General features: G+C 41.9%; 1 protein-coding gene across 3 annotated transcripts in view; it reads left to right on the plus strand.

Moving 5' to 3' along the window:
* mad1l1 (mitotic arrest deficient 1 like 1) overlaps positions 1-27,231 on the plus strand; it is a 1,010,048-nt gene that overhangs the window by 368,511 nt on the left and 614,306 nt on the right. For all 3 annotated transcript variants that reach the window (XM_078558544.1, XM_078558545.1, XM_078558546.1), the window contains exon 13: positions 12,732-12,788. In XM_078558544.1, the coding sequence (XP_078414670.1) occupies positions 12,732-12,788 (57 nt within the window). The remainder of the gene's footprint in view (positions 1-12,731; positions 12,789-27,231) is intronic.

Below are 27,231 nucleotides of genomic sequence, written 5' to 3' on the forward strand. Positions count from 1 at the left end.
GATGGTTTCAGATTGACTTCAGAAGTTGATAACTTCCAGATCATGTTGTGGTGTTGCCTCTCATTGAATCTGGAAGATTTCTCACACTGTAATGGCATTGTCAACTCTAAAGGGAATGCAGCTCTCAATAGCATGTTGGTGATGTACATCTGCTTCCCTAGCTTGTACTTCACTTCCATCCCTACAAACAAAGTAAGATCCTTTGCAGGTGCTTTGGACCGGATAGGAGCGGTTTGAGAAAGACGCTTTGATGGCTTGTGGTCAGACTCTACCATCATTTTCTTTCTCTCAAACAGATACTAATAAAAATGCTTACAAGCAAAGTCAATAGCCAGGCACTCTTTCAACCTGTGCGGAGCATTGTTCAGTTTGCATTAACGCTCTGGATGCAAATACAATAAGTCCTGTTTCACTGGCATCACACTGCAGGGTGACTGCATCATTAACATCATAGTACCTCTGCACTGGTGTTGTTGTCACTAGTTGTTTGATGTGAGTGAAAGCTGCTGCTTGCCATAATACCACTGAACATCCTTGCTGGCATAGAAATTCACATTGTGATGACGAATTAGGCAAGAAATTGGCTAGGTAGTTCACAAATCCTACAAAGTGCTGAAATGCCTTCACATCTTGTGGTTGCAATATCTCTGCTACAGCTCACATCTTAGTATGCTCGGGGCAAAATCCTTTCGCTGTCACTACATGACCTATGTATTTGACTTCAGTCACCTTCAGTTGCAGTTTTTTTTCTTGTTCAGCTTCAGGTTCAACCGGTGAGTTTTCTTTAGCAGTCTCACTAGATTCTGATCATGGTCTGCAATGGCTTCTTACCTCTTACCTCCACATCCATAGAATAGCAGATCATTCAGGATCGTTTCCACTCCTGGAATATCTCATGCTGTCTGCATTGAGCAGCAGAAACGCACAATCATCTGTACTACCCAAATGGCATTCAGAATGTTGTCAGGAAACTGCTGCTTTCATCCAGTTTCACTTACCGTTATCCAGCTTTTGTGTCAATGGTAGTAAAGGCCTTTGCCATGGCAAGTTGCGACAAAATTTCTTCAAAGGTTAGTATGGGACAGTAAGATTTCTTCCAAGCTTCATTGAGGCCCTTTGAATCTGTGCACGCCCTCAGCTTTCACTGCTATCATGCTGCTAATCCAGTCTGTCGGGAGTTGTCACTTTCTTGATTACTGCCATCCTATCAGGCCCCCCTATCTTGTCTTTCAGGCTGGATTTGAGGACAGCTGTAACTGTCCTCAGAAGATGCTGAGTTGGTCTCGTACTCTCATCTACTTCAAGATGATATTCACCAGGAAGGCATCCAAGACCTGTGAAAACATCATTGTGATTTGTCAGGATCTGTTCAGCAGTCAATGGCTTGGTTTTATGAGAAACACTGCAAACCTCTTCTGGTACATGAAGGGTTACCAGTCTAAGCTTTTGACTTGTTTCAGCTGAGATGAGTGGATTTTGGTTAGTGTCTACTAGCTGGAACCGCAGATCTTCTTTCTTCTCATTGCATTGGGATATCAGCTTGGTTTGACCTCTTTGGGGGTGAGCATCATTCTATTATATAGCCTCAACTTTCCCTTCAACGGCTTCATTTTCAGGTCACCATCTTGAGTCACTTCACACAGGTCTGCGAGGCTCATGATGTTGCATGTAGCGCCAGTGTCTATCTGGCCCTTCAGATTATCTTGATGCACTCCTTCTGCAGTTGTCATTCCAACAGTCACAAACCATTTTTTACCTTGAAACTTGAGAATTCCAACCTGGTCTAGGGTGTAGAGTGATTCGTCAGAATCATTGTCCGACATCTCACCAGCGACCATCTTTATAGGCTTGTTTTTCTTCTTTCTAGCAAAACAATTGTATGCAAAATTGTTGATGTCCTTGTAGTCAAAGCACTCCTTTCCCACACTAGTCATGCTTCCTTTTCTTTCGTGTGATGTCCTCCGCAATATTTGCATCAGCTCCTCTGGCTTTGATCTTTCTGCTGGCCCTCCTCTAAATTTTCCTTCCTTTTCTTCATTACCTTGTGCTTGGAAGACCTGGACTGCTTCTCAGCATAGTGCAAAGCCTCGTCAGTTCTCCCATCAGTACTCTTCAGCTAATGATTAACCACCACAGCACTTCTGCACATGTCAATAGTTTTTTTCAGAGTAAATTTCTCTTCTCTCAGTGGGTGATATCTCATGGCAGGATCTCTTGTTCCTAAAACAATCCTATCTCTGCGTTCTTCAGTTGCCCAAACTGTCAAGATTCAGCTAGATGTCTCAGTACAGTCACATACTAATCAATATTCTCCCCCTCTTCCTGAACTCTGGTGTTAAACACATAGCGTTCATAGATGACATTAGCAGAGGTTTCAAAGTCGGTCTTCAAGGCCTCCAAAATTTCACAAGGTTGCTTTTTCTGCTCCGCAGTGAGGTTTAGAGCATAATACAGATTGTAATAGTCTTTCCCCAGCACTGATAACAGAATTGCTATTCTTATCTGTTCAGATTTCTTGTTTAACTCTGTGGTAGTATGCCATTGAGACTGGAAAAAATTCCAATTCTCTCTGAAATCCCCTTTCAACTCCATTGGAGCAGGTACTGGAATATTCAAAGATATACTTACTCACCCAGCAGTCATTGTCCTGTGCGAAATTGCAGACTGAAGTTTTAATTATTCTCTGCTGTTTCTGACAGCTCTCTTGCAGCTATCAAAATATACTCAATCTCAGCTATTCACTTTTGACACTATGTTCCGTGTGGTGAGTAAAATGGCTACTGCCCTAAAACCTTTCTTTACAAAAGGTGACATCAATGGAGAGATGACTATGGCAAGCCACAGTGCACTATGGCATTTCTCCAAATACTGACTTAATTCAACACACAATACTGTTGCCGTGTCTGATTTAAAATTTTATTTGAATACAACCAGGAAGTACCAGCACATGGAATTGTCAAATTAACTTGCTTATTCCTTGGACAAATGTTTTAACTGTCTTTGGTGCTGGGGGATAGCGGGGGTGGGGGTTAGTGTCAATTGAAAATTTCAAAATCAAGATTGATGAATTTTTGTTTCGTCAGGATATTGAGGGTTATGGAATCAAGGTGGGAAGATGGGGTCAAGATACAGATCAGCCATGATGTAATTGATTGGAGGGGTAGGCTCAAAAGGCTGATTGGATTGCTCCTGTTCCTGTATCATTATGAAATTGGTGGCTTATAACTGGAGTGATTTTTTCCAGATGGATGATTTTATTTAAGCAGTATATGCAATACTGTCCTCCTTTTCCTGATGGGTAGCAATGGGACTTTTAAATAGATTTGTTTTCACCCTTGCACATTGTGGTTACTGTGTTGCCCGAGTGAAAATGTGCAATGTAAATTGTCACCAGTTTGATAGTTCATCTAATTAAAGTGCACGTTCTGTCCAAAATACTTGGGATGTGTTATTTGTTTACTTAAAAAATAGAGCGAGCAATATTTTTGTGTATCAGGCTGATCTTGGAATGACAAAGTGCTAGAAAGATCTGACACATATGATTGACCTTTGGCTCCAAAGCTCTGTCGAAATGAATAATAATATGACATGAAAATAAATGAGTAATATAAATCTGAATGAACCGATTAGCCAAATCTCTTCGCCATGCCTTAGTGACACTGTAATTTCAAATACTGTTGACAGATAGCTGTAATTGGCTGTCACTTTATAGCTGCATTCTTGCTTAAAAGGCACAGACAATTCCATTTATTTAGGTTATATTAATTGGAGGAAATAAATGAAGTATTAATTGTACATAACATGTTGATTGTACTTCAATTCATAAGCTTGAAAGCCAATAAATATGTACAGCATTAAAATTTTCCACTTTGTTCATGGGAAACCTTGATTTAATCCAAAGCATTTGTACATGATCTTCATTACACTAAATGAGTTGGAACTCTTTTGGTTCAGTCACAATGCAAGGTTTCCAATTTTTCCTTAAATTATCTCATTTAGTACTTCCCTTGGTAAGAATACCTGAGAGCTCAAATTTAATTTAAATGAAGCTTTGAATTGCACTTAACACTTCAGTGCAACAAAATGTAGGAATCAGGCATAAACTTGCGAAGTGAATTGGAATTGCTTTCCTCTTCAAGGCAGGGTTTCTTCATAATGGGGGATTTGTGAATCTTCAAGTCCAGGTATCTTGAAATTTCCCATAAAAGCTCCTCATATATCCTTGTAAGGGGAAAGAAAGACTGCATGTAGCAGAAGCCATTTTTCATAGAACTGCATAACCTTTAATTTAAAATAAAAATGACCTGTGAAGAATGGTTGTTGATTGTGGGATACCTTGTAAAACCTTGTTTGCTACCATTTGCCTGTCAGCAAACTTGATGGGAGCAGATTTTGAATCAAAAGGAAGAATGAATGAACTTGCACCTGTCATGAAGCTATTAATGTATATAATATTATTGGAAAATATTTTTCTTTTAAAATAGAGGTTTAGTCTGTGGGTGTGTCTTAATTGCATTAAAGTCAGCTAGTCTGGGTGCTTTGATGTGTACTAGTTTCTTGAATAGATCATTCGAGAAGTGGGGTGAAAACTACCATCTAGCTAGCAGATGCCAAGCAATATGTTTATATTACTAATAAAATTGGTACTATGAAAGGAATTTTATTGTTAAAAGGTGGAGTTCAAAGAGGTTGGTGATACATTGAGAATTTACATTCAATGAGTGGTGCTAGGTATAACTTCAGTTTTGTGTGTGCAGGGCAGAGGCAATGTGAGATCAAAAGTAGCTGTAAGCCTCCACAGGAACCAGAGTGAAAAGAACCTCATTTTGAATTTGTAAGGTGAAAATGCTTTGCCTGGTGTCTGGTTAAGCCTATGGGTTTCTGTTGCCTTAATGGGGATTAGTTTGGGAATTTGTTATAAGTTATGATTGTAGTAATTTGGAGCCATTAGTGTGTGTGTTTATTTATTTATTTATATATATATATATATATATATATATATATATATATATATATATATATATAGATATATTACATTAACCTGTGTAAATTAATAAAATGTTTCATTTAGTCTAATGTAAAACCTTGAGAACTGGTGGTCTGATTCCTGAATTTAGAGTTGCATCTCAAACATAACATTTAAAATTTTGGGTTATGACAGTTGTTTAAAGTTTCCCTTCTGGGGTTTTTTAATAACTCAGCTGTACCAACTACATGGTCATAACAGCACCTTTCACAGCCGTTCAGCATCCCAGTATGCTTTAGAGCCAAGGAGTGCTTTTGAAGTGTAGTCACTGTTGTAAGGTAGGGAAACATGTCAGCCTACTTGCATACAGCAAGGTTCCACAAACAGCAGTGAGATAAATGACAAGGTGTTTTGTACTAGCGATTATTGACAGAGATAAATATTGATCTGGATGTTGGGGAGAATTCTTCTTTGAAGCATAAAAAGAAATATGTAACCCCATGTTTTGGGTGACCTCATTGGGCTGTGCTAATGACGTGATTGTTTCTTAATAATGAGCAATCAAATATCAGACTATTTTAGCGTTATCCATCAGTTCTCTGTGTATTCACTTTAAACAGTCGGAGACGTAGGCAGTTGGGTGAAACAGCAGGGATCAGCATTTCAATGGATCACTAATACTGTGAGGGGATTCCAAAAAGTAATGGGCTGAATTTTGTCATTCATTATAGTTACGTTGCCCACAGATTTTTTGTTGGAATTATACGCTGGAAATTACTGTAATTAAAAAACCATTTTGGTGCAGTATTTTCTACTGGAGATCTGGACCTATCTGAATAGAGCAAGCAACTGAGTTCAAAAGCAAAATACTGCAGATGTTAGAAATCTGAAATAAAAGAGAAAATGCTGGAATACTCACTCAGGCAGCATCTGTGGAGGGAAACAGTTAACCTTTGAGGTCGATGACCTTTCATCAGAACTGAGGAAAGAAAGGAACGTAACAGGTTTTGAGCAAGTGGAAGGGGAGGGGAGGGGAACGACAAAAGGGAAGCATCTCCCTTATCTCCTTAACCAATCAGACTGAAGAATTGTAAATGAGGCAGAGTCTGAACCATGAAATGTTAGTTAGGATAGTAATTTCAATGTCAAATCAGGTACAGAAAGTGAAATAAGGAGAGGAAGAAAAGATGGGGTTGAGAGAGATAAAAGATACAAAAAGCCAAAAATGTTTAGTGTATATTTTTTCTTCAACAACAATTAAAACCTGAAGGAAAAAGCCCACACTTATAAAAGTTAATTTTCAGGGCCAAAAAGGTTGTTTTGCTGTAATTAAGACTAATCACACTGATATATTAAAAAAAATTAGACTGGAATAGACAAGCCCAACCTTTTCTGGCTAAGTTAGCCTGTATTTATCATGCAAGTGCTGGAAGATATTATTACAACAAAGCTTCTGGAGTAGCAAGACAACTCAGATTATAAATTCCTGATTTCTTTGTTAACTGCGCATAGGTGGTCAATGGAAATTGCTGTCTGATTTGCATCTACTGTTAGCCGCCTGTTGTTTCTATAGTTAAATCTGGTCCATTGTGTACTGGCAATGACTCTCGACTAGTAATCCCAGGCCAATGCTCTAGGAGCATGGGCTCAAATCCTATCATGGCAGCTGGTGAAATTTAAATTCAATTAATGAATCTGGAATTAAAAGCTGGCCTAATGGTGACCATGAAACGATTGTCGATTGCCATAAAAACCCATCTGGTTCACTGGTGTCCTTTAGGGAAGGAAATCAGGCGCCCTTACCTGGCCTGGCCTACATGTGACTCCAGATGCACAGCAATGTGGTTGACTCTTAAAAGCCCCCTGAAATGGCCTAGCAAGCCAATCAGTTGTTTCAAACCGCTGTGAACCCTGAAAGGAATAATGAAACAGGACAGACCACCCAGAATCGACCTAGGCATCGGAAACGATAATGGCACACTCAGCCCTGTCAACCCTGCAAAGTCCTCCTTACGAATATCTGGAAGCTAGTGCCAAAATTGGGAGAGCTATCCCACTGACTCATCAAGCAACAGCCTGATGTATTCATATTCACTGAATCGTACATTACAGTCATGTCCCAGATACTACCATCACCATCCCTGTGTATGTCTTGTCAGTGGAACCTACCAGATGTGGCGGCACAATGATATAGAGTCGGAATGAGTTGCCCTGGGAGTCCGCAACATCAATTATGGTCCCCATGAAGTCTCGTGGCACCAGGTCAAACATGGGCGAGGAAACTCTTGCTGCTTACCACCTACCGACCCTCTCAGCTGATGAATCAGTACTCCTCCATGTTGAACACCATTTAGAGGAAGCACTGAGGGTGGCAAGGGCAAGTAATGCACTCTGGGTGGGGGACTTCAATGTCCATCAACAAGAGTAGCTCGGCAGCACAGTACTGACCTAGCTGGACGAGTCCTTAAGTACATAACTGCTAGACTGGGTGTGCGGCAGGTGGTGAGGGAAACAAGAGGCAAAAATCTACTTCACTTCGTTCTTACCAATTTACCTGTCGCAGATGCATCTGTCCATGACAGTATTGGTTAGAGTGACCACCGCACAGACCTTGTGGAGACAAAGCCCCATCTTTTTTTTGTTCATTCATGGGATGTGGGCTTCGCTGGCTGGGCCAGCGTTTAATGCCTACCCCTAGTTGGCCTTGAGAAGGTGGTAGTTCTGCCTTCTTAAACCGCTGCAGTTCATGTGGTGTAGGTACACCCATAGTGCTGTTAAGAAGGGAGTTCCAGAATTTTGACCCAGTGACAGTGAAGGAATGGCGATATATTTCCAAGTAAGCTTGGTGAGTGACTTGGAGGGAAACTTCCAGGTGGTGGCATTCCCATCTATCTGCTGCCCTTGTCCTTCTAGGTGGTAGTGGTCGTGGGTTTGGAAGGTGCTGTCTAAGGAGCCTTGGTGAATTCCTGCAATGCGTCTTGTAGGTGGTACACACGGCTGCTTCTGTGCGTCAGTGGTAGAGGGAGTGAATGTTTGTGAATGTGGTGCCAATCAAGCGGGCTGCTTTGTCCTGGGTGGTGTCAAGCTTCTTGAGTGTTGTGGGGGCTGCACTCATCCAGGCAAGTGGGAGTATTCCGTCACACTCCTGACTTGTGCCTTGTAGATGGTGGACATGCTTTGGGAGTCAGGAGGTGAGTTACTTGTCGCAGGATTCCTAGCCTCTGACCTGTTCTTGTAGCCACAGTATTTATATGGCTAGTCCAGTTCAGTTTCTGGTCAATGGTAACTCCCAGGATGTTAATAATGGGGGATTCAGTGATGGTAATGCCATTGAATGTCAAGGGGTGATGGTTAGATTCTCTCTTGTTAGAGATGGTCATTGCCCGGCACTTGCGTGGCGCGAGTGTTACCACTTGTCAGCCCAAGCCTAGATATTGTCCAGGTCCTGCTGCATTTGGACATGAACTGCTTCACATTGAGGATACCCTCCATCATGTTGCGTGGCACTACCACCGTGCTAAATGGGATAGATTTCAAACAGATCTAGCAGCTCAAAACTGGGCGTCCATGACGTCATGAATGCCAGCAGCAGCAGCAGAACTGTAGACAATCACAATCAGTAATCTCATGGCACGACATATCTCTCACTCTACTATTAAGTTGGGGGATCAACCTTGGTTCAATGAAGAGTGCAGGAGGGCATGCCAGGCGCAGCATCAGGTATGCCTTGAAAATGAAGCTACAACACAGGACTGCTTGCATGCAGAAGCGGAAGCAGCACGCGGTAGAAAGAGCTTAGCGATCCCAAAACTAACGGATCACATCTAAGCTCTGCAGTCCTGCTGCACCCAGTTGTGAATGGTGGTGGACAATTAAACAACTAACTGGAGGAAGAAGCTCCACAAATATCGCCATCCTCAATGATGGGGGAGCCCAGCACAACAGTGCAAAAGACAAGGCTGGAGCATTTGAAACTATCTTTAGCCAGAAGTGCCGAGTGGATAATCCATCTCGGCCTCCTCCTGAGGTCCCCAGCATCACAATAGTCTTCAGTCAATTTGATCCACTCAACGTGATATCAAGAAATTGCTGAAGGGACTGGATACTGCAAAGGCTCTGGGCTCTGACAATATTGCAGCAATAGTACTGAAGGCCTGTGCTCTAGAACTTGCTGCGCCCCCAGCCGAGCTGTTCCAGTACAGCTACAACACTGACATCTACCTGACAATGTGGAAAATTGCCCAGTTATGTCCTGCACACAAAGCAGGACAAACCCGAAACAGCCTATTACCACCCTATCAGTCTACTCTCAATCGTTTTTACAGGTATTTAAAAAGGAAAAGAGTAAATAAAGTGAGTCTGGGTCCTCTAGAGAGTAGCAGTGGGAGTTAATAGTAGATAATCAGGAAATCGCGGATGAAATGAACAAATGTTTTGCTTCTGTCTTCACTGTAGAGGTACAAAAAACATTTCAGTAATGGCTGTAAATCAGGAGGTGGAAGGTAGAGGGGAACTTGGTGAAATTACAATCTCAAGGGAAGCGGTGCTGAGCAAACTGATGGAGCTGCCACTGATGGATTTCATCCTAGGGTCTTAAAAGAGGTGGCCGTTGAGGTAGTAGATGCATTGGTGTTAATTTTCCAAAATTTGCTAGATTCTGGAAAGGTTCCATCAGACTGGGAAAGTAGCAAATATAATCCCTCTATTCAAGGAGGGAGAGAGACAGAAAACAGTAAACAATAGACCAGTTAGCTTGACGTCTGTCACGGGGAAGGTGTTAGAATTGGCCATTAAGGAGGTTATAGCTGGCCACTTAGAGAAACTTGAGGTAGTCCACAAGAGCTAGCATTGTTTTATGAAAGGGAAATCGTGTTTAACCAAATTATTGGAGTTCTTTGAAGGAGTAACATACGCTGTGGATAAAAGGGAGCGTAGACGTACTGTACTTGAATTTCCAGAAGGCATTTGATAAGTTGCCACATCAAAAGTTATTGCAGAAAATAAAAGCTCATAATGTAGGGGGTAACATATTAGCAAGGATAGAAGTTTGGCTGGCTGGCAGGCAACAGAGTATGCATAAAAGTGCCCTTTTCTGATTGGAAGGATGTGATGAGTGGAGTCCCGCAGGGACCTGTGCTGGGCCTCAACTTTTTACAATTAATATCAATGACTTGGATGAAGAGAGTGAAGGCATGGTAGTTAAATTTGCATATGACACAACGATAGTTACGAAAGTATGTTGTGAAGAGGACATAAGGAGGTTGTAGATGTATATGGATAGGATGAGTGAGTGGGAAAAAATCTGGCAGATGGAGTATAATGCAGGAAAATGTGACGTTGTTCACTTTGACAGGAAGTAAAAAAAGCAGAGTGTTATTTAAATGGAGTATGGCTGCAGAATCCCAAGATGAAGAGGGATATCGATGTTCTAGTGCATGAGTCACAAAAAGTTAGTATGGAGGTATAGCAAGTAATTAAGAAATCTAACGGCATGCTATCCTTTGTGATGAGAGTAATTGAACATAAAAGTAAGGGTGTTATGCTTCAGTTATAAATAGCATTGGTGACATCACATCTCGGAATATTCTGTGCCGTTTTGGTCTGCTTATTTAAGGAAGGATGTAAATGCGTTGGAGATAGTTCAGAGGAGGTTTACTAGATTAATACCTGGAATAAGTGGGTTGTCTTATGAGGAAAGACTTGACAGATTGGGCTTGTTTCCACTGGAGTTTAAAAGACTGAGGGGCAACTTGATCGCAGTATACAAGATCCTGAACGGTTTTGACAAGGTGGATGTGGAAAGGATGTTTCCTCTTGTGAGTCAGTCCAGAACTAGGGGGCACTGTTTTAAAATTAGGGGTTGCCCTTTTAGGACAGAGGTGAGGAGAATCTTTTCTGAGGGATGTGCGACTTTGGAACTCTCTGCCTCTGAAGGCAGTGGAAGCAGGGTTATTGAATATTTTTAAGGCAGAGGTAGATCGTTTCTTGTTAGGCAAGGGAATCAAAGGTTATTGGAGGTAGATGGGAATGTGGAATTCAAAACAGATCAACCTTGATCTTATTGAATGGTGGAGCAGGCTCGAGGGGCCAAATGGCCTACTTCTGCCCCTGTTTTGTATGTTCGTATGTATGTCTGTAGCCCACTTGATTGGCACCACCTTAAACATTCACTCCCTCCACCACCAAAGCACAGTGGCAGCAGTGTGTACCATCAAGAAGATGCACTGCAGCAAATCACCAAGGCTTTGCTTGATCATGTGACCTCCACCATCAAGAAGGACAATGGCAGCAGATGCATGGGAACACCACCACCTGCAAGTTGCCCTCAAAGTCACACACATTCGTGGCTTGGAACTATTTGGTCATTCCTTCACTGTCGCTGGTTCAAAATCGTGGAACTCCCTCCCTATCAGCACTGTGGGTGTTCCTACAACACATGGCCTGCAGTGGTCCAAGAAGGCAGCATATCACTACCTTCTCAAGGGCAATTAGAGATGGGCAATAAATGCTGGCCTAACCAGCAGTGCTCACATCCCAGGAATGAATATATTTTAAAAAGTGCTTATTGACAAGCCCAGCAAGCTGGCTCCTCCTTGGCTGGGGCCTGATTATTTTCTGTATTTACAGCTTCAGTGACTTGAATTTGAATAGTGTCTTTTACTACCTCAGGATATCTCGAAGAGACAAAAACTTGCATTTATATATCACATTATCATGACCACATGCCGCCTCAAAAATGTTTTACAGCCAGTGAAATACTTTTTAAGTGTAGTCACAGGTGTAATGTAAGAAACATGGCAGCCAATATTGAAACCGCAAACTTCCACAAACAATGATATGGTCTGTTTTTATGTGATGTTGATTGAGTGATAAATACTGGTCAGGACATTGGGGGTAACTCCCCTGCTCTTTGGAACAGTGCCATTTGATCTTTTGTGGCCAATGGAGAGGAAAGGTGGGGCCTCGATTTAATGTCTCATCCGAAAGACAGCACCTCCATCAGTGTAGTACTCAGTGCTGCACTAGAGTGTCAACCTTGATTTGTGTAATGAAGTCTTAGAATGAGATTTGAACCCACAACTGTCTGACTAAGGAGCAAGACTGCTGTCAACTGAGCCACGGCTGACTCTTTTCAGGCCAAGAGGGGCCTGGAACCTGACCCACTGTAGGAGTTTTGTTATGTCAAGTTCCACCCTGGTAATATATGGTAGCTAGAGGGTTGAACAATGGCATAAAGGAATATTAAAACTGATCCAAACTGCACCAAGGCCAGATGATTTTGTATTGTATCAAAAGCTCTGTCTTAGTTTATAATACAGTTATCAAAGTTAGAGGCTAAATCCCTACTCTGTTCCTTCGACAGCATCTTCTATATCCATGCCCTCTACCACCCAGAAGAACAAGGGCAGCAGGTGCTTGGGAGCACCAACACCTGCAAGTTCCCCTCCAAGTCATGCACCATCCTGACTTGCATCTGTATTACTGTTCCTTCACTGTTGCTGGGCTAAAATCCTGGAACTTCTTACCTAATAGCACTGTGGATATACCCTACACCACATGGACTCCTGTTGTTCAAGAAGGCAGCTCACCATCATTTTCTTAAGACCAATTAAGGATGGGCAATAAGTGCTGGCTTTGTCAGCATCGCTCACATCCTAAGATTGAATAACCAGAACTAATGCTTGGCTAAACTTGGGATTCTTGATTTCTCTCACTTTAATGGGACTGTTGATGCTGATGGGTTTTCTTTTTCTTTCCTTTGCAGCATCAGCTGTCGCAGGCCTTGGAGGATGTTGGCAACCACAAGCTAAAGGCGCAGACGGTAAGCACAAGCTTTTGAAATCTAAATGACTGTCTGCATGTCCCTATAGGGGGAAACATCCACTGTTGGATATTGGAACTGGTGAGGTTGAGCTAGGCACTTATAAATCAGCCTTGAAGAGTGGAACCGGTAATATGCTGTTCATTTTGTGAGACATAGGGCAACTGACATGGATTTTTAAAAAATACTTAAACAATGTAGTCACATCATATTCTAATCACAATCTCTACATCTCTTCACCTGGGGAGTTATAAAATTGACTTGTTTGACCTCATTCTTTCTTTTAATAAATGAAAATAATTCTGTATCTGACTTGACTTTCAGTCACTGGTAAGCATCAAGGTTGTGCAGTTTGATTTTTTTAACCAATGCAATTACTGCAAAAGAAATAACAGTTATAAAAGGGTTCATAATCACATTCACCTAATTCACCTTTTTTAAATCAGGTTTTTTAAGTTTTTTTTCCCTCTTACCAATTATCTCCCTTTCCCTCCTAAAGGCCTTGTCTCCTTGCTAAACTTCAGTTTTTGCATTGGCTGATCTCCAATATTTACTACTTGGTTATCAGTTATATATGAGCAAAACAGTGAATTTCAGTAGGCACTCACAGTCGGGAGTGTTCTTCTATTTATCCTCCATGTGCACTCCTGAGAGAGACTGGGTGGCAATCAGGACCAGTAATTCTGGATGAAATTCCCTTCCCTAATTCTGGGATTATGGTAGTGCACCCTTACTGGAACCCAGGTTAGACATCTGATAGCTCAGCAGGTATCAAACAGTGAGCCTAGACCCTTCTGGTCTGCATCTCTGCAATTGGGTTTTTGCCACTGCCAGAGCACCAAAACAGTTCGAAACAAAGTCGCAAATTGGATTGCCTGTGATAGCGAATGTTGCACATTATTCCCCCTCAATTTCGATGACCTCCTTGCAGTTTTTGCTGGTGTAGTGACTTCCAAAAGGCCTTTGATAAATTGGCACATAAAATGCTTGTCGACAAAGTTGACAAATTGAATAAAAGGGACTGTAGCAGCATGGATACAATGTTGGCTGATTGACAAGAATCAGAGAGTAGTGGTGAACGGTTATTTTCCAGACTAGAGGAAGGTATATATAGGGTTCCCCAGGGATTAGTATTAAGACCACTGCTTTTCTTGATCTATATTAATGATGTGGACTGGGGTGCACAGGGCACAATTTCAAGATGCGCAGCTGACGCTGAACTTAGAAATATTGTGAACCGTGAGGAGAATTGCGTTAGACTAGAATAGTGTTAAGTTGGTGGAATGGGTGGGACACATGGCTGAGGAAATTTAATGCAGAGAAGTATGAAGTAATAGATTTTGATAGGAAGACAAGGATAGGCAATAAAAAACAAAGGATACAAATCTAAAGAGGGTGCAGGAGCAGAGAAACCTGAGGTTTTATGTGCACAATCATTGAAGGTGGCAGGCAGGTTGAAAAAACCATGAATAAGACATATGGGATCCTGGGCTTTATAGATAGAGGCATAGAGCACAAAAGCAAGGAAGTTATGGTGAGTCTTTTATTAAAATAGAAACTGATTTGGCCTCAACTGGAGTATTGTGTCCAATTTGGGCACCACAATTTAGGAAGCATGTGAAGGCATCGGACAAGGGGCAGAAAAGATTTACAGGAATGGTTCCAAGGATAAGGGACTTCCGTTTTAAGAAGTTGTTGTAAGAAATGTGACAGTTGAGAGGATGGTTAATAGATATGCTAAAAATAATGGGGGCCTAGATAGAGTAGATAAGGGAAAATTGTTCCTGTTGGTGGATGGATTGGGAACCAGAGGACATTGAGTTAAGGTGAATGGCAAGAGAAGCAATGGTGTCATTAGGAAAATCTTTTAATGCAGTGAGTGATTAGGATCTGGAATGCACTGCCTGGGAGTGTGGTGAAGACAAATTCAATCGTGGGATTAGCTGAGTAGTTGTTGCAGGGTGCTGGATGAACATGATGGGCTGAAAGGCCTCCTGTGCTGTAACCATTCTACGATTCTATGACATGGTTCGTCACATTGCCCTCTTCCAACGGTTTTCCTCTGTTGTCCAGTTCAATGGGCCTACCTGTCTCTTGGTTCTATTCTTATTTATCCAATTGTAGAAAGAACAGCTCCAGAAATGTCCCTCTTCCCTCTCACAATTATCATTTGAGTCTCTCAAGGACTTATCCTTGGCTGCCTGCTCTTATTTAAATGCTGCCACTTGGTGACATTATCCACTGATATGCAGTCAACTTCCATGTGTATGCTGCTGACACCCAGCAGCACCTTTCTTGGTCCCTCTAGTACCTCTTGTACTGTTAGACTATTTGCCCAATGCCTGGCCTTTGAGTTGGTGCAATCTGCCACCAATTCCAACCCCCTACCTAGTCACTGCCTGAGACCGAACTGTTGTAATCTCTAACTATTCAACCCCAATACGAGTTTGTGACTACATCTCTTTGCTGTTCTATTGATAGCCATGCCGTTAGCTATCTAGTACCCACCATCAGAAATTGCCTTCCTAGTCCCTTTAACTAATCTCCTCAGCTTTTCCTCCTCCATACTTCCATCTTCTCCTTCCCCACCTCTTGACTAAACCTTTGTTTACTCCTCTTACTATCCTTTTTTGAGTGGTCATTTTTTATGTCTATGTGAAGCACTGTAAAATGTTTTTCTCTGTTAAAGATGCTGCTGTTATATGGTTCAGCCATTCAATAAGTAAGCTGAGCCACCATAGAGGTTTCAGGGTTTGAGATTTAAAGTAACTGAACTACTTGTAACCAATTCTACTGTATCATTTACTGTGACTTTTGTTTAAAAAGTGCAAGATTATATCTTTCAAACACAAATCTGCCGGGATTGTGTTGACATGTTAATGAAATTACATCAGAAAAAATCCTGATGAACAGTGCTCTGAGTGCAGGATATTTCAAAGAGGAATTAAATTTTCAATCAAGGATCCCACCCACGGTAGGCCAAGCTGAAGAAGCCAGAATCTAATTCACTTGTGATTCGTAACAGCTTGTCTGTGAAAGAAAATCCATTTCCTTTCTATTTTTGGCCAGATTTGAAAGCTGGTCTCTGGAGGGTGCAAGATACTGATCGAAACTACTGCCTTAGCCAAATGCACTTACTAGTTAAGTACAACTTAACTGCCTGACATGAGTTGAACAGGTGGCCACAACAGATGTCAGAAATAACTGGACAGGTGATTATTTAGTAAGTTACGTTTCAGTACACTAAGTTTCAGTACATAACAAATAAAATGGTTTGCATTTCAAATTAAGTTGGAATGGTTGAGATGTGATCAAGCTGGTCTCAGCTGCGAATTGAGAGCATCTAGGCTTCAGCAGATGAAACCAAAGTTCTATTTTAACACTATTGAATGTGAATTTCAATTTTGCAGCCATGATATTCAGTACTTGTGTGAAACATAAAGAAGAGGCTTGGGGCTGGCTAACAACAACAAAAAAAATGGGAATGCTGCAAATCTAATAAAAACCAAGTACTGGGGGTACACAGCAGCCCTATTGGCACCTGGTAGAGAAAAGATGAGTTAACATTTTGAGTACAGTCCTTCATTAAATTAAGAATCTTCACCTAAAATATTAATCTATCCTTTCTCCTTCAGATGCTGTATATTTTCTGCTTTTAACAAGGACTCACTGGTGCAGTATGTTGAAGTGCTGTTCTTTTGCCTGTTAGATTTTAGTTTCAGAGGTATGGTATAGTGATGGAGTGTGGAAGGTGCCTGCCTGAGACAGTTGACAGAGATATGGAATGAAATAAGTTTTGTCTCATCAGACCTGTAATACAGTGTAGGACGTATGATCTATCTTAAAGACTGTGTGGTTTAATATCTGACGAGTGTACAAGAATAATTGAAAAACAAATACGCATGATGAATAAATATAACGTACAGCCAACTTACTTAATTGCAGTTTCTGTTGCAATGCAACTATTTTTGATCCCTTTTTCACTCTTCTAACTTGGAAAGATTCACTTTTCTGCAATTTAATTTCTTGTGAGTCTTGTATATATGCAAATGTAGCTTGCAGAAATTCAGCTTAGAATGAGCCTTTTCACCATAAGTAATAAGTTACAACACTTGGACCACATTTGACAATCAGTTTTGGTTTGTATCAACAAGGAGAAGGTATGAGATGGCCTCTGGATCCCTCAGAACATCCTCTGCCATTGGTTACAAATGATTATCGCTGTGTGAGGAAGACTACTCAGGTTTCTAATGACTCCGCAAGATCTTGTAACCCTCACTAGACTGAAGCAGTTTTTTGGCTCCAGAACCGGTACCAATCCAAATCGATTTAGACACTGTGGCTTATCAGGACACTGCCTGACCCGTTGACCCTTGTCACTAGCATTTTCCTGCAAGGAAGGAGGAGAGGAAGGGAACTGTCAACTGTCATTACAAGTTACAAGTGGTTGCTTTGTAGATTGATCAACAGACTTCGTCATCTGAGATGGAGGCTGAAGCTGATGGTGTGGTGGGGTGGAGGTGTTTGGGTGGACGTGACTGGGAGGAAGTGAGAAAGGAGATATAGGGGGAAATCCTCTGCCTGTAGGATTCCCTCAAGTTTCAGCCCTGAGTCATGAGCAGTGTGTGGAGCATTAAACTCAGTTTTCTTGTCAATTGTTAAACTGAAGGGTAAGGATACCCAAATTAGTCCCGTAAAACTGTTGTATGTATGCGAGATTTTACTGCTCCCATCAGTCATTATGTCATCTGAACAAGGTAGTTTGCACTTTCTGATAGTGGGTTAAGTGATTCTTTTAAAGGGAATGTTACACTGTTATTGCCAAAATTTGATTGAACAAGTGAGTTAATCTTTGTGAAAATGTTTGAGGGCAGTGGTAGCAACTTTTTTTTTTTTGCTCGTTCATGGGATGTGGGTGTCACTGGCTAAGCCAGCATTTATTGCCCAACCCTAATTTCCCTTGAGAAGGTGGTAGTGTACTGCTTCCTTGAACTGCCGTTTAATGGCACTGTTGACGATACTTTCCATTACTTTGCTGATGATCGAGAGTAGACTGATGGGCTGGTAATTGGCCATTTTGGATTTGTCCTGCTCTTGTGGACAGGACATACCTGGACAGTTTTCTGCATTGCCGGTAGATGCCAGTGTTGTAGCTGTACTGGAACAGCTTGGCTACAGGCACGGCTGGTTCTGGAGCACAAGCCTGTGTGTTGTATAGCACTATGCGTAGATGGTGGAGGGAGTGAATGTTTAAGGTGGTGAATGGGGTGCCAATCAAGTGGACTGCTTTGTCCTGACCTTGTCCAGCTTCTTGAGTGTCATTGAGCTGCACTCATCCAGGCAAGTGGAGTGTATTCCATCACACTCCTGACTTGTGCCTTGTAGATGGTGGACAGGCTTTGGGGAGTCAGGAGATTAGTTACACTCTGCAGAATTCCCAGCCTCTGGCCTGCTCTTGTAGCCATAGTATTTATATGGTTGGTCCAGTTCAGTTTCTGGTCAATGGTAACCCGCAAGATGTTGATAGTGGGGGATTCAGCAATGGTAATGCTATTGAATGTCAAGGAGCAATGGTTAGATTCTCTCTTGTTGGAGATGGTCATTGCCTGGCACTTGCATGGCACGAATGTGATTTGCTACTTGTCAGCCCAAGCTTGAATATTGTCTGGGTCTTACTTCATATGGACTACTTTAGAACCTGAAGAGTTGTGAATGGTGCTGAACGTTGTGCAGTCATCCTCGAACATGCCAATTTCTAACCTTACAGTGAAGGAAAAATCATTGATGAAACAGTGAAGATGGTTGGGCCTAGGACATTACCCTGAAGAACTCATTTTCCAGGACTGAGATCGTTGACCACCAGCAACCACAACATCTTCCGTTGTGCTAGGTCTAACACCAACCAGTGGAGGTTTTGCAACCCCCCACCCCACCCGATTCCCATTAACTTCAGTTTTGGTAGGGCTTCTCGATGTCACACTTGGTCAAATGCTGCCTTTATGTCAAGGGCAGTTACTCTCATTTCACCACTGGAGTTAAGCTCTTTTGTCTATGTTTGGCCAAATGATGTAAGACCATAAGACATAGGAGCAGAAATTAGGCCATTCGGCCCATCGAGTCTGCTCTGCCATTCAATCATGGCTGATAAGTTTCTCAACCCCATTCTCCTGCCTTCTCCCCGTAACCTTTGATCCCCTGACCAATCAAAAACCTATCTATCTTGGTCTTAAATACACTCAATGACCTGGCCTCCACAGCCTTCTGTGGCAATGAATTCCATAGATTCACCACTCTTTGACTAAAGAAGTTTCTCCTCATCTCTGTTCTAAAAGGTCTTCCCTTTACTCTGAGGCTGTGCCCCTGGGTCCTAGTCTCTCCTACTAATGGAAACATCTCCCCCACATCCATTCTATCCAGGCCTTTCAGTATTCTGTAAGTTTCAATCAGATCCCCCCTCATCCTTCTAAACTCCATGGAATATAGACCCAGAGTCCTCAAACGTTCCTCATATATTAAGCCTTTCATTCCTGGGATCGTTCTGGTGAACCTCCTCTGGACCCTGTCCATGGCCGGCACATCCTTCCCCTGAGATATGGGGCCCAAAATTGCTCACAATATTCTAAATATGGTCTGACCAGAGCCTTATAAAGCCTCAGCAGCACATCTCTGCTTTTATATTCTTGTCCTCTCGAAATAAATGCCAACATTGCATTTGCCTTCCTAACTACCGATTCAACCTGCAAGTTAACCTTAAGAGAATCCTGGACTAGGACTCCCAAGTCCCTTTGCACTCCAGATTTCTGAATTCTCTCCCCATTTAGAAAATAGTCTATGCCTCTATTCTTCCTACCAAAGTGCATGACCTCACACTTCCCCACGTTGTATTCCATCTGCCACTTCTTTGCCCATTCTCCTAACCTGTCCAAATCCTTCTGCAGCCTCCCCGCCTCCTCAATACTACCTGTCCCTCCACCTATCTTTGTATCATCTGCAAACTTAGCCAGGATGCCCTCAGTTCCTTCATCTAGATCATTAATGTATAAAGTGAAAAGTTGTGGTCCCAAGACTGACTCCTGCAGAACTCCACTAGTCACCGGCCGCCATCCTGAGAAGGACCCCCTTATTCCCACTCTCTGTCTCCTGCCAGACAGCCAATCTTCTATCCATGCTAATACCTTGCCTCTAACACCGTGGGCTCTTATCTTACTGAGCAGCCTCCTGTGCGGCACCTTGTCAAAGGCCTTCTGGAAGTCCAAGTAGATAACATCCATTGGCTCTCCTTTGTCTAACCTACTCGTTACCTCCTCAAAGAATTCTAACAGATTTGTCAGGCATGACCTCCCCTTGATGAAACCATGCTGACTTTGCCCTATTTTACAATGCACTTCCAAGTATTCTGAAATCTCATCCTTAATAATGGACTCTAAAATCTTACCAACGACCAAGGTCAGGTTAATCGGCCTGTAATTTCCTGTCTTTTGCCTCACTCCCTTCTTAAACAGGGGGGTTACATTAGCGATTTTCCAGTCCTCTGGGACCCTCCCTGTTTCGAGTGATTCCTGAAAGATTACCACTAACGCCTCCACTATCCTTCAGCTAGCTCCTTCAGAACTCTGGGGTGTAATCCATCTGGTCCAGGTGATTTATCCACCTTCAGACCGTTCAGCTTTCCTAGCACCTTCTCCTTGGTAATGGCCACCATACTCACCTCTGCCCCCCGACTCTCTTGAACCTTGGGGATGTTACTCGTGTCTTCCACCGTGAAGAATGACACAAAGCACCTATTCAGTTCCTCCGCCATTCCTTTGTTCCCCACTACTGCTTCTCCAGCGTCATTTTCCAGCGGCCCAATGTCCACTTTTGCCTCTCTCTTACCTTTTATATATCTAAAAAATCTCTTGCAATCTTCTTTTATATTACTGGCTAGTTTACCCTCATATTTAATCTTCTCCCTCCTTATTTCTTTTTTAGTTGTCCTCTGTTGGTCTTTGTAGGCTTCCCAATCCCCTGGTTTCCCACTGCTCTTCGCCGCATTGTATGCTTTCTCTTTAGCTTTTATGCTGTCCCTGACTTCCCTTGTCAGCCATGGTTGCCTCGTCCTCTCTTTAGTATGCTTCTTCTTCCTAGGAATGAATTTTTGCTGTGTCTGCCAAATTACTCCCAGAAACTCCTGCCATTGCTGTTCCACTGTCTTTCCTGCTAGGCTCATCTCCCAGTCAATTCTGGCCAGCTCCTCCCTCATGCCTCTGTAGTTGCCTTTATTCAACTGTAATACCGTTACATCTGATTCCAACTTTTTCCTCTCAAATTGCAGGGTAAATTCTATCATATTATGGTCACTTCCTCCTCAGGGTTCCTTCACCTTAAGCTCCCTTATCAAATCTGCCTCATTATACATCACTAAATCTAGAATTGCCTGTTCCCTAGTGGGCTCCACCACAAGCTGCTCCAAAGAGCCATCTCGTAGACATTTCAAAAATTCCTTTTCTTGGGAATGAAGTGAGGATCTGGGTGGCCCTAGTGGAATGCAAACTGAGTGTCAGTGAATAGGTTATTTCTCAGTAAGTGCTGTTTGATGGTTCTGTTGATGATATTTCCATTACTTTGCTGATGATCGAGAGTAAGCTGATGGGGTGGTAATTGGCCATTTTGGATTTGCCCTGTTCTTGTGGACAGGACATAGCTGGGCAATTTCCTACATTGCCGGATAGATGCCAGTGTTGTAGCTGTACTGGAACAGCTTGGCTACAGGCATGGCTAGTTCTGGAGCACAAGTCTTCAGTACTATTGCCGAAATACTATCAGGGCCCATAGTCTTTGCAGTATCCAGTACCTTCAGGCATTTCTTGATATCAAATGGAGTGGCTGAAGATTGGCATCTGTGATGCTGGGGACCTCCGAAGGAGGCCAAGATGGATCGTCCATTCAGCACTTGTGGCTGAAGATGGCTGCAAATGCTTCAGTCTTGTCTTTTGTATGGATGTGCTAGGCTCCCCCATCATTGAGGATGGGGATATTTGTGGAGCCTCTTCTTCCAGTTAGTGGTTTAGTTGTCCACCACCATTCATGACTGGATGTAACAGGACTGCAGAGCGTAGCTCTGATTCATTGGTTGTGGGATTGCTTAGCTCTGTCTACTGCATGCTGCTTCTGCTGTTTTGCATGGAAGTAGTCCTGTGTTGTAACTTCACCAGGTTGACACCTCCTTTGTAGGTATGCCTGGTACTGCTCCTGGCATGCCCTCCTGCACTTTTCATTGAATTGCTTAGATATGGGAAGTGTGCTGGGTCTGAAGTGGCCTGACAAAGGGAACATTCCTTTTCAACATCCGTTTTTCTCAATTGAACAAACAGTAGCTTAACTGTGGCTGTAACTCAAATGGAATAACTGCTTGTCGACTGTGATCAGATCCAGTGTAGTTTGATGCAGCAAAGCCACTCAAATGGATAGAGAAAACACAGTGTCAGACAATACAACGTCTGGGGCATACACACTTGAACATCTCATCCTAATAACAAAGCTGTGTGGTGATCTGCAATAGATTGTATTACTTCGAGTGGCTAAGCATCTCCATAAATATCAAATGTAATCGACCTTCTACTTTCTCTTTCGTCTGTCAATTGGGAAGAAGGAAAGTGCTTTGTGTTACTTTCTGACCGCTAGGTACTTAAATTGCTTTACCGCATCTCCCCAAAAAGTGTATGACCAATCGGTAGCATTTAGAGATGTTGTTGTATCCCATTTGGCACGGTGGTAGTGCCACACTACATGATGGAGGGTGTCCTCAGTGTGAAACAGGGCTTTGACTCCAAAAGGACTTTGATATGATCATGTGTGTGTGTATAATTGGATTAAAGGCAGCTGGTGTGAAGGCTTTGATGTAAACATGAGGGAAGTTTAGAATGTAAGGTGTAAAAGAACATTTGTATTTTTAAATAAAGCAGATTAGGTTGTTTTCAAAAGAGGAAATGAAATATTACACCGGCTAGGTGGAGTTCAGAAACAGTGTGCTTATTTCTCCCAAAGATTACTAGTAAAACTTAGTACGATGAGAGATTTTTATTATCAGAAAACTAAAGTGGAACGACATAGTGAAACAATGGGAATTTGCAAAGGGGAAAATATGTATAAAGGAGCAAAGGCTGTGTGTAAGGGTAGGCATTTTAAGACCTAACAAGTGTGAAAAGCCTTCGGCATCTATGCCTCAAGCTGCTGTTTCCAAAGAACTGAAGTTAAGAAAACTCAACTTTGAATTTGACTGGTTCAGGGTATTGTGTGTCACCTCGCCTGGGTCTTTTAAAATCTGTGTCTTACTGTTGCCTTAACGAAAGTATAACTGAGAGTCAGGTTATGTTGGGGGTTAAGAAGTTATTATAGTAGTAATTTGTGGACACGTATGTGCTAAAAAATCATTTTTCTTAATAAATGTTTAATCTATTTTTTGTAAAAGCTTAAGACTTGGCAGTCTTACTACTACTAAATTCAAGGCATGCATCTTTAAATTTATACAAATTACAAAACAAGTTCTGGCAATTGTTTCATGTTTCCCTTTGGGATTTGAACAACTCAGCATTTACCATCAGCTGTGCCATAACACTGACATGAATAAATGCTTCTGTGACAGTTAGATTCATAAGGAGGCTTTTCTCTCATTGTGCTTCTCTCACCATCTGCTGCATGCCCAGTCTGGTAGACATGACCTTCATGACTTGGTCAGCTCAGTCAGTAGCGCTACCACTGAGTCACATTGAAGTCTCCCACCCAGCTTACATCTGTGCCTTTTCTACCACTGATGCTCTCTTCCAAATAGTCTTCAAAGTGAAGTAGGACTGATTCTTCAGTTGAGGCAACTGTTTCTTTGCCCATGATGTGAAGAGATTTCATGGGATTTAGTCAATATTGAGGATTTCCAGGGCAACTTCCTCCTGAATGTATTCAAGCCCTCGTTAGTCTCTCTCGGTGGTAGACAGAAGATATCCAGAGATGATGATGGGGTATTGGATACTGGCTGTAAAGTATGACAGTGTGATTACGACTGCATCGGACTGTTGCTTGACAAGCGGACCAGCTTCCCCAATTTTGGCACAAGTCTCCAGATCTTTGTAGTATTGATTGGGCTAGTTTTTCCTTTGTTGTATCAGATTTCAGGTGGTCTGTCTTGTTTTACCCTTATCTGTCTTTGCCGTAGTGAACTGATTTGACTTTGCCATAGTGAACTGATACAACTGAGTGGTTTGCTCGCCCACTTCAGAGGGCAGTCAGCTATATTGCTCTGGCCTGAAGTCACATATATGGGGAGGTGGTGGCATAGTGGTATTGTCATTGGACTAGTACTCCAGAGACCCAGGGTAATGCTCTGGGGACCCAGGTTTGAATCCCACCGCAGCAGATGGTGAATATTGAATCCAATAAAAACCTGGGATTAAAAGCCTAATGATGAGCATGAAACCATTGTTGATTGTCGTAAAAATCCAACTGGTTCAATTATGTCCTTTAGGCAAGGAAATCTGTTGCCCTTACCTGGTCTGGCCTGCATGTGACTCCAAACCCACAGCAATGTGGTTGACTCTTAAATGTTCTCTGAACAAGGGCAGTTAGGAATGTGCACTAAATGCTGGCCTAGCCAGCGATGCCCACAGCTCATGAACGAATAAATAAAAAAATATATGCCTAGCCAGGCAAGAACAGCAGATTTCCTTTCGCAAGGAATTTAGGTTTTTAGGACAGTTACATTTTTAGTGCAATCCATTAGTTTCATGGCTATTATTACTGAGATTGGCTTTTTATTCCAGATTTATTTGATTATTTGAATTTAAATTCTCCCAACTGTGGTGGTTGGATTTCAGCTTGTGACTCCAGAGCATTAGCCCAGGCTTCTTGATTACTACTCCATTAATATTATCACTGCTCTACTATTGTTGTTATATGTAAGCCTCTAGAGTTTTCTGCATGTAACGTTGTGCTCAGTTGCTAACAACTCCCTTCTGTAATGTTTGGGTCAGAGCTTTCCCATGTGTTTGAGTCAATCCTATCTGAAGCATGACTTTTTTTATTCTTTCATGGGATGTGAGTGTTGCTGGTTAGATCACAGCTGGAATTTTGTGTACAGTTCTGGTCACCACATTACAGGAGGACATAATTGCTCTGGAGAGAGTGCAGAGGTGATTTACAAGAATGTTGCTGGGGCTTGAAAATTGCAGTATGAGGAGAGATTGCATAGGCTAAGGTTGTTTTCCTTAGAACAGAGGAGGCTAAGCGTTGACTGAATTGAGGTGTACACAGTTATGAGGGGCCTAGATAGGGTAGACAGGAAAGACTTGTTTCTCCTAGCTGTGGGGCTGATTACCAGGGGGCATAGATTTAAGGTGATTGGTAGAAGGATTAGAGGGGACATGAGGAAAAACTTCTTCACCCAGAGGGTGGTGGGCATCTGGAATTCACTGCCTTAGTTGGTGGTTGAGGCTGACATGCTCAACTCATTTAAAAGGTACCTGGATCTGCATCTGAAGTGCTATAACCTGCAAGGCTATGGACCAGGTGCTGGAAAGTGGGATTAAGATGAGTTTCTAGTCTCTTCTTTCTCTTTTTGGCCGGTGCAGACATGATGGGCTGAATGGCCTCTTTCTGCACTGTAACTTTTCTATGGTTTTAAGGCCCACCCCTAATTGCCCTCGAGAAGGGAAGCTGCTTCATGGGTCGCATTGCATTTATATAGCACCTGTCATTACCTCAGGATATTCCAAAGTGCTTTTGAACCAAGGAAGTTGTCACTGTTATAGCATGGAAAATTTAGCACCTAAAGTGCACACAATATGGTTCTACAAGCAGCCAAGTGATAATGAGCAGAAAATCTGTTGGTTGCAGGTTGCACATTGGCGAGGAGACCACAAAGAACAAATGTTCTTTGAAATAGGACCCTTTATGTATGTTCAATTCTGTACTGGAATGGCAATCATGATTGTGTGCAGAAGGCTCTGGCATGGGACTTGAACCCACAACGTTCTCACTCAGAGGTGAAAGTGCTTTGACTTAGACTATGCAAAGTGACTATGGGAAATCATACAAGCATTCTTAAGACATCTCCCCTTCACAATATACTGTTCAGTATTTAGTCTTTTATTCCATTTAGTTCCTTTCAATAATTATGTAATGTAATTTGAAATGCATTGGCAGGTATCTCTGATATTCATTGCATGTAGTTGGTATCTGAGTTTTCATGAGCACTTTCATGAATAAAAGATCATGTAAGGCTTTTGAGTTTCTTACTTAAATGGTTTTTTTAATTCCTGGTTTGACTGATGCAGTAGTTCGGTCATCAGAAAATCATTTTTGCCTGGAAGCATTTTGGATGTTAGATTGAGATTTCTAGCAACTGATAGGAAAGTTTCATTGAGCCAACTTCTGTAGAATGCTGCAAATTGCAGAAATGCCAACTTGCTATAGCAGCACGCATTCTGAATTTCTCTGTAATATCTTTCATTTTCTTGCTGAATGTCCAAAATTAGCGATCTGAGAAACTGTCAATAATCAGATACTCAGATTTTAGAGGAAAACTTGAGTCCCTTGTATTAAATGACTAACTATTGTTCCTGATACTACAGTGATTCCAGGAACTAGTGAATAGCCATGTGTGTGAATGCAAAACAATTTGATAAATTGGTGATCAAAATGATGGTAAAATTAAAGCCCATGGTGGAGTTGGTCTATTGTGGCAAAGCCATGTCCCATGACTAGCACTAGGAACATAATATCATATCAAATTCTTTCCTTTGACAGACCACAAACAATTTACTCTATCGTGGACTGTACTCAACCTATTTAACCTCCCAAGGACAAGCTGTGCAAAGTTAGTTGTCCTCAAAACAAATACTTCTAACCTTGTGTACATACTCCTAACTCCTTTCCTTGACATGACTGTGCTATGGAATTCAGAAACTTGGGTTCTATTCCAGCTAATATTTGATCATCTCGCTTCTAGCATTAAATCCTCTTGTTAACCAGATATTCATCTAGCTCTTTATTTTAGAAGGTATAAATTGACCATGAACTGTGTTAACAAAACCATTGTAATAATTATATCACAAATGTGCTTTGCTGTTAAAATATTTTAAAATTCATGTTTGTATTTTTGAAGTGCTTTTATGCATTTGACAAAAGACACCTTAAACTGTAGACGATAATTAGGAAGAATGAAACAGAAAGCCAGCTGAGCTTGTTAAGTCAATGTTTGAACCTCTTATTTAGCAGACATCACAAGACACTCATGAAGCAAAGGTTATAAACTTGTTTTTCATATTTTAATGTAAAATCCTGAGTATCAGAAGGCCTGGAAAATGAGTAACTTAGTCCACCGGCATGGCTTTTCTCCCTCCTCCACACTAGCTTTTGGTTTTGAAATCTATAATCACCTTTTTCACTTGCTTGGTCCATCTGGGTCATCTTG

Source organism: Cetorhinus maximus, chromosome 15, assembly GCF_964194155.1.
Source record: "Cetorhinus maximus chromosome 15, sCetMax3.hap1.1, whole genome shotgun sequence".
NCBI lineage: Eukaryota > Metazoa > Chordata > Chondrichthyes > Lamniformes > Cetorhinidae > Cetorhinus > Cetorhinus maximus.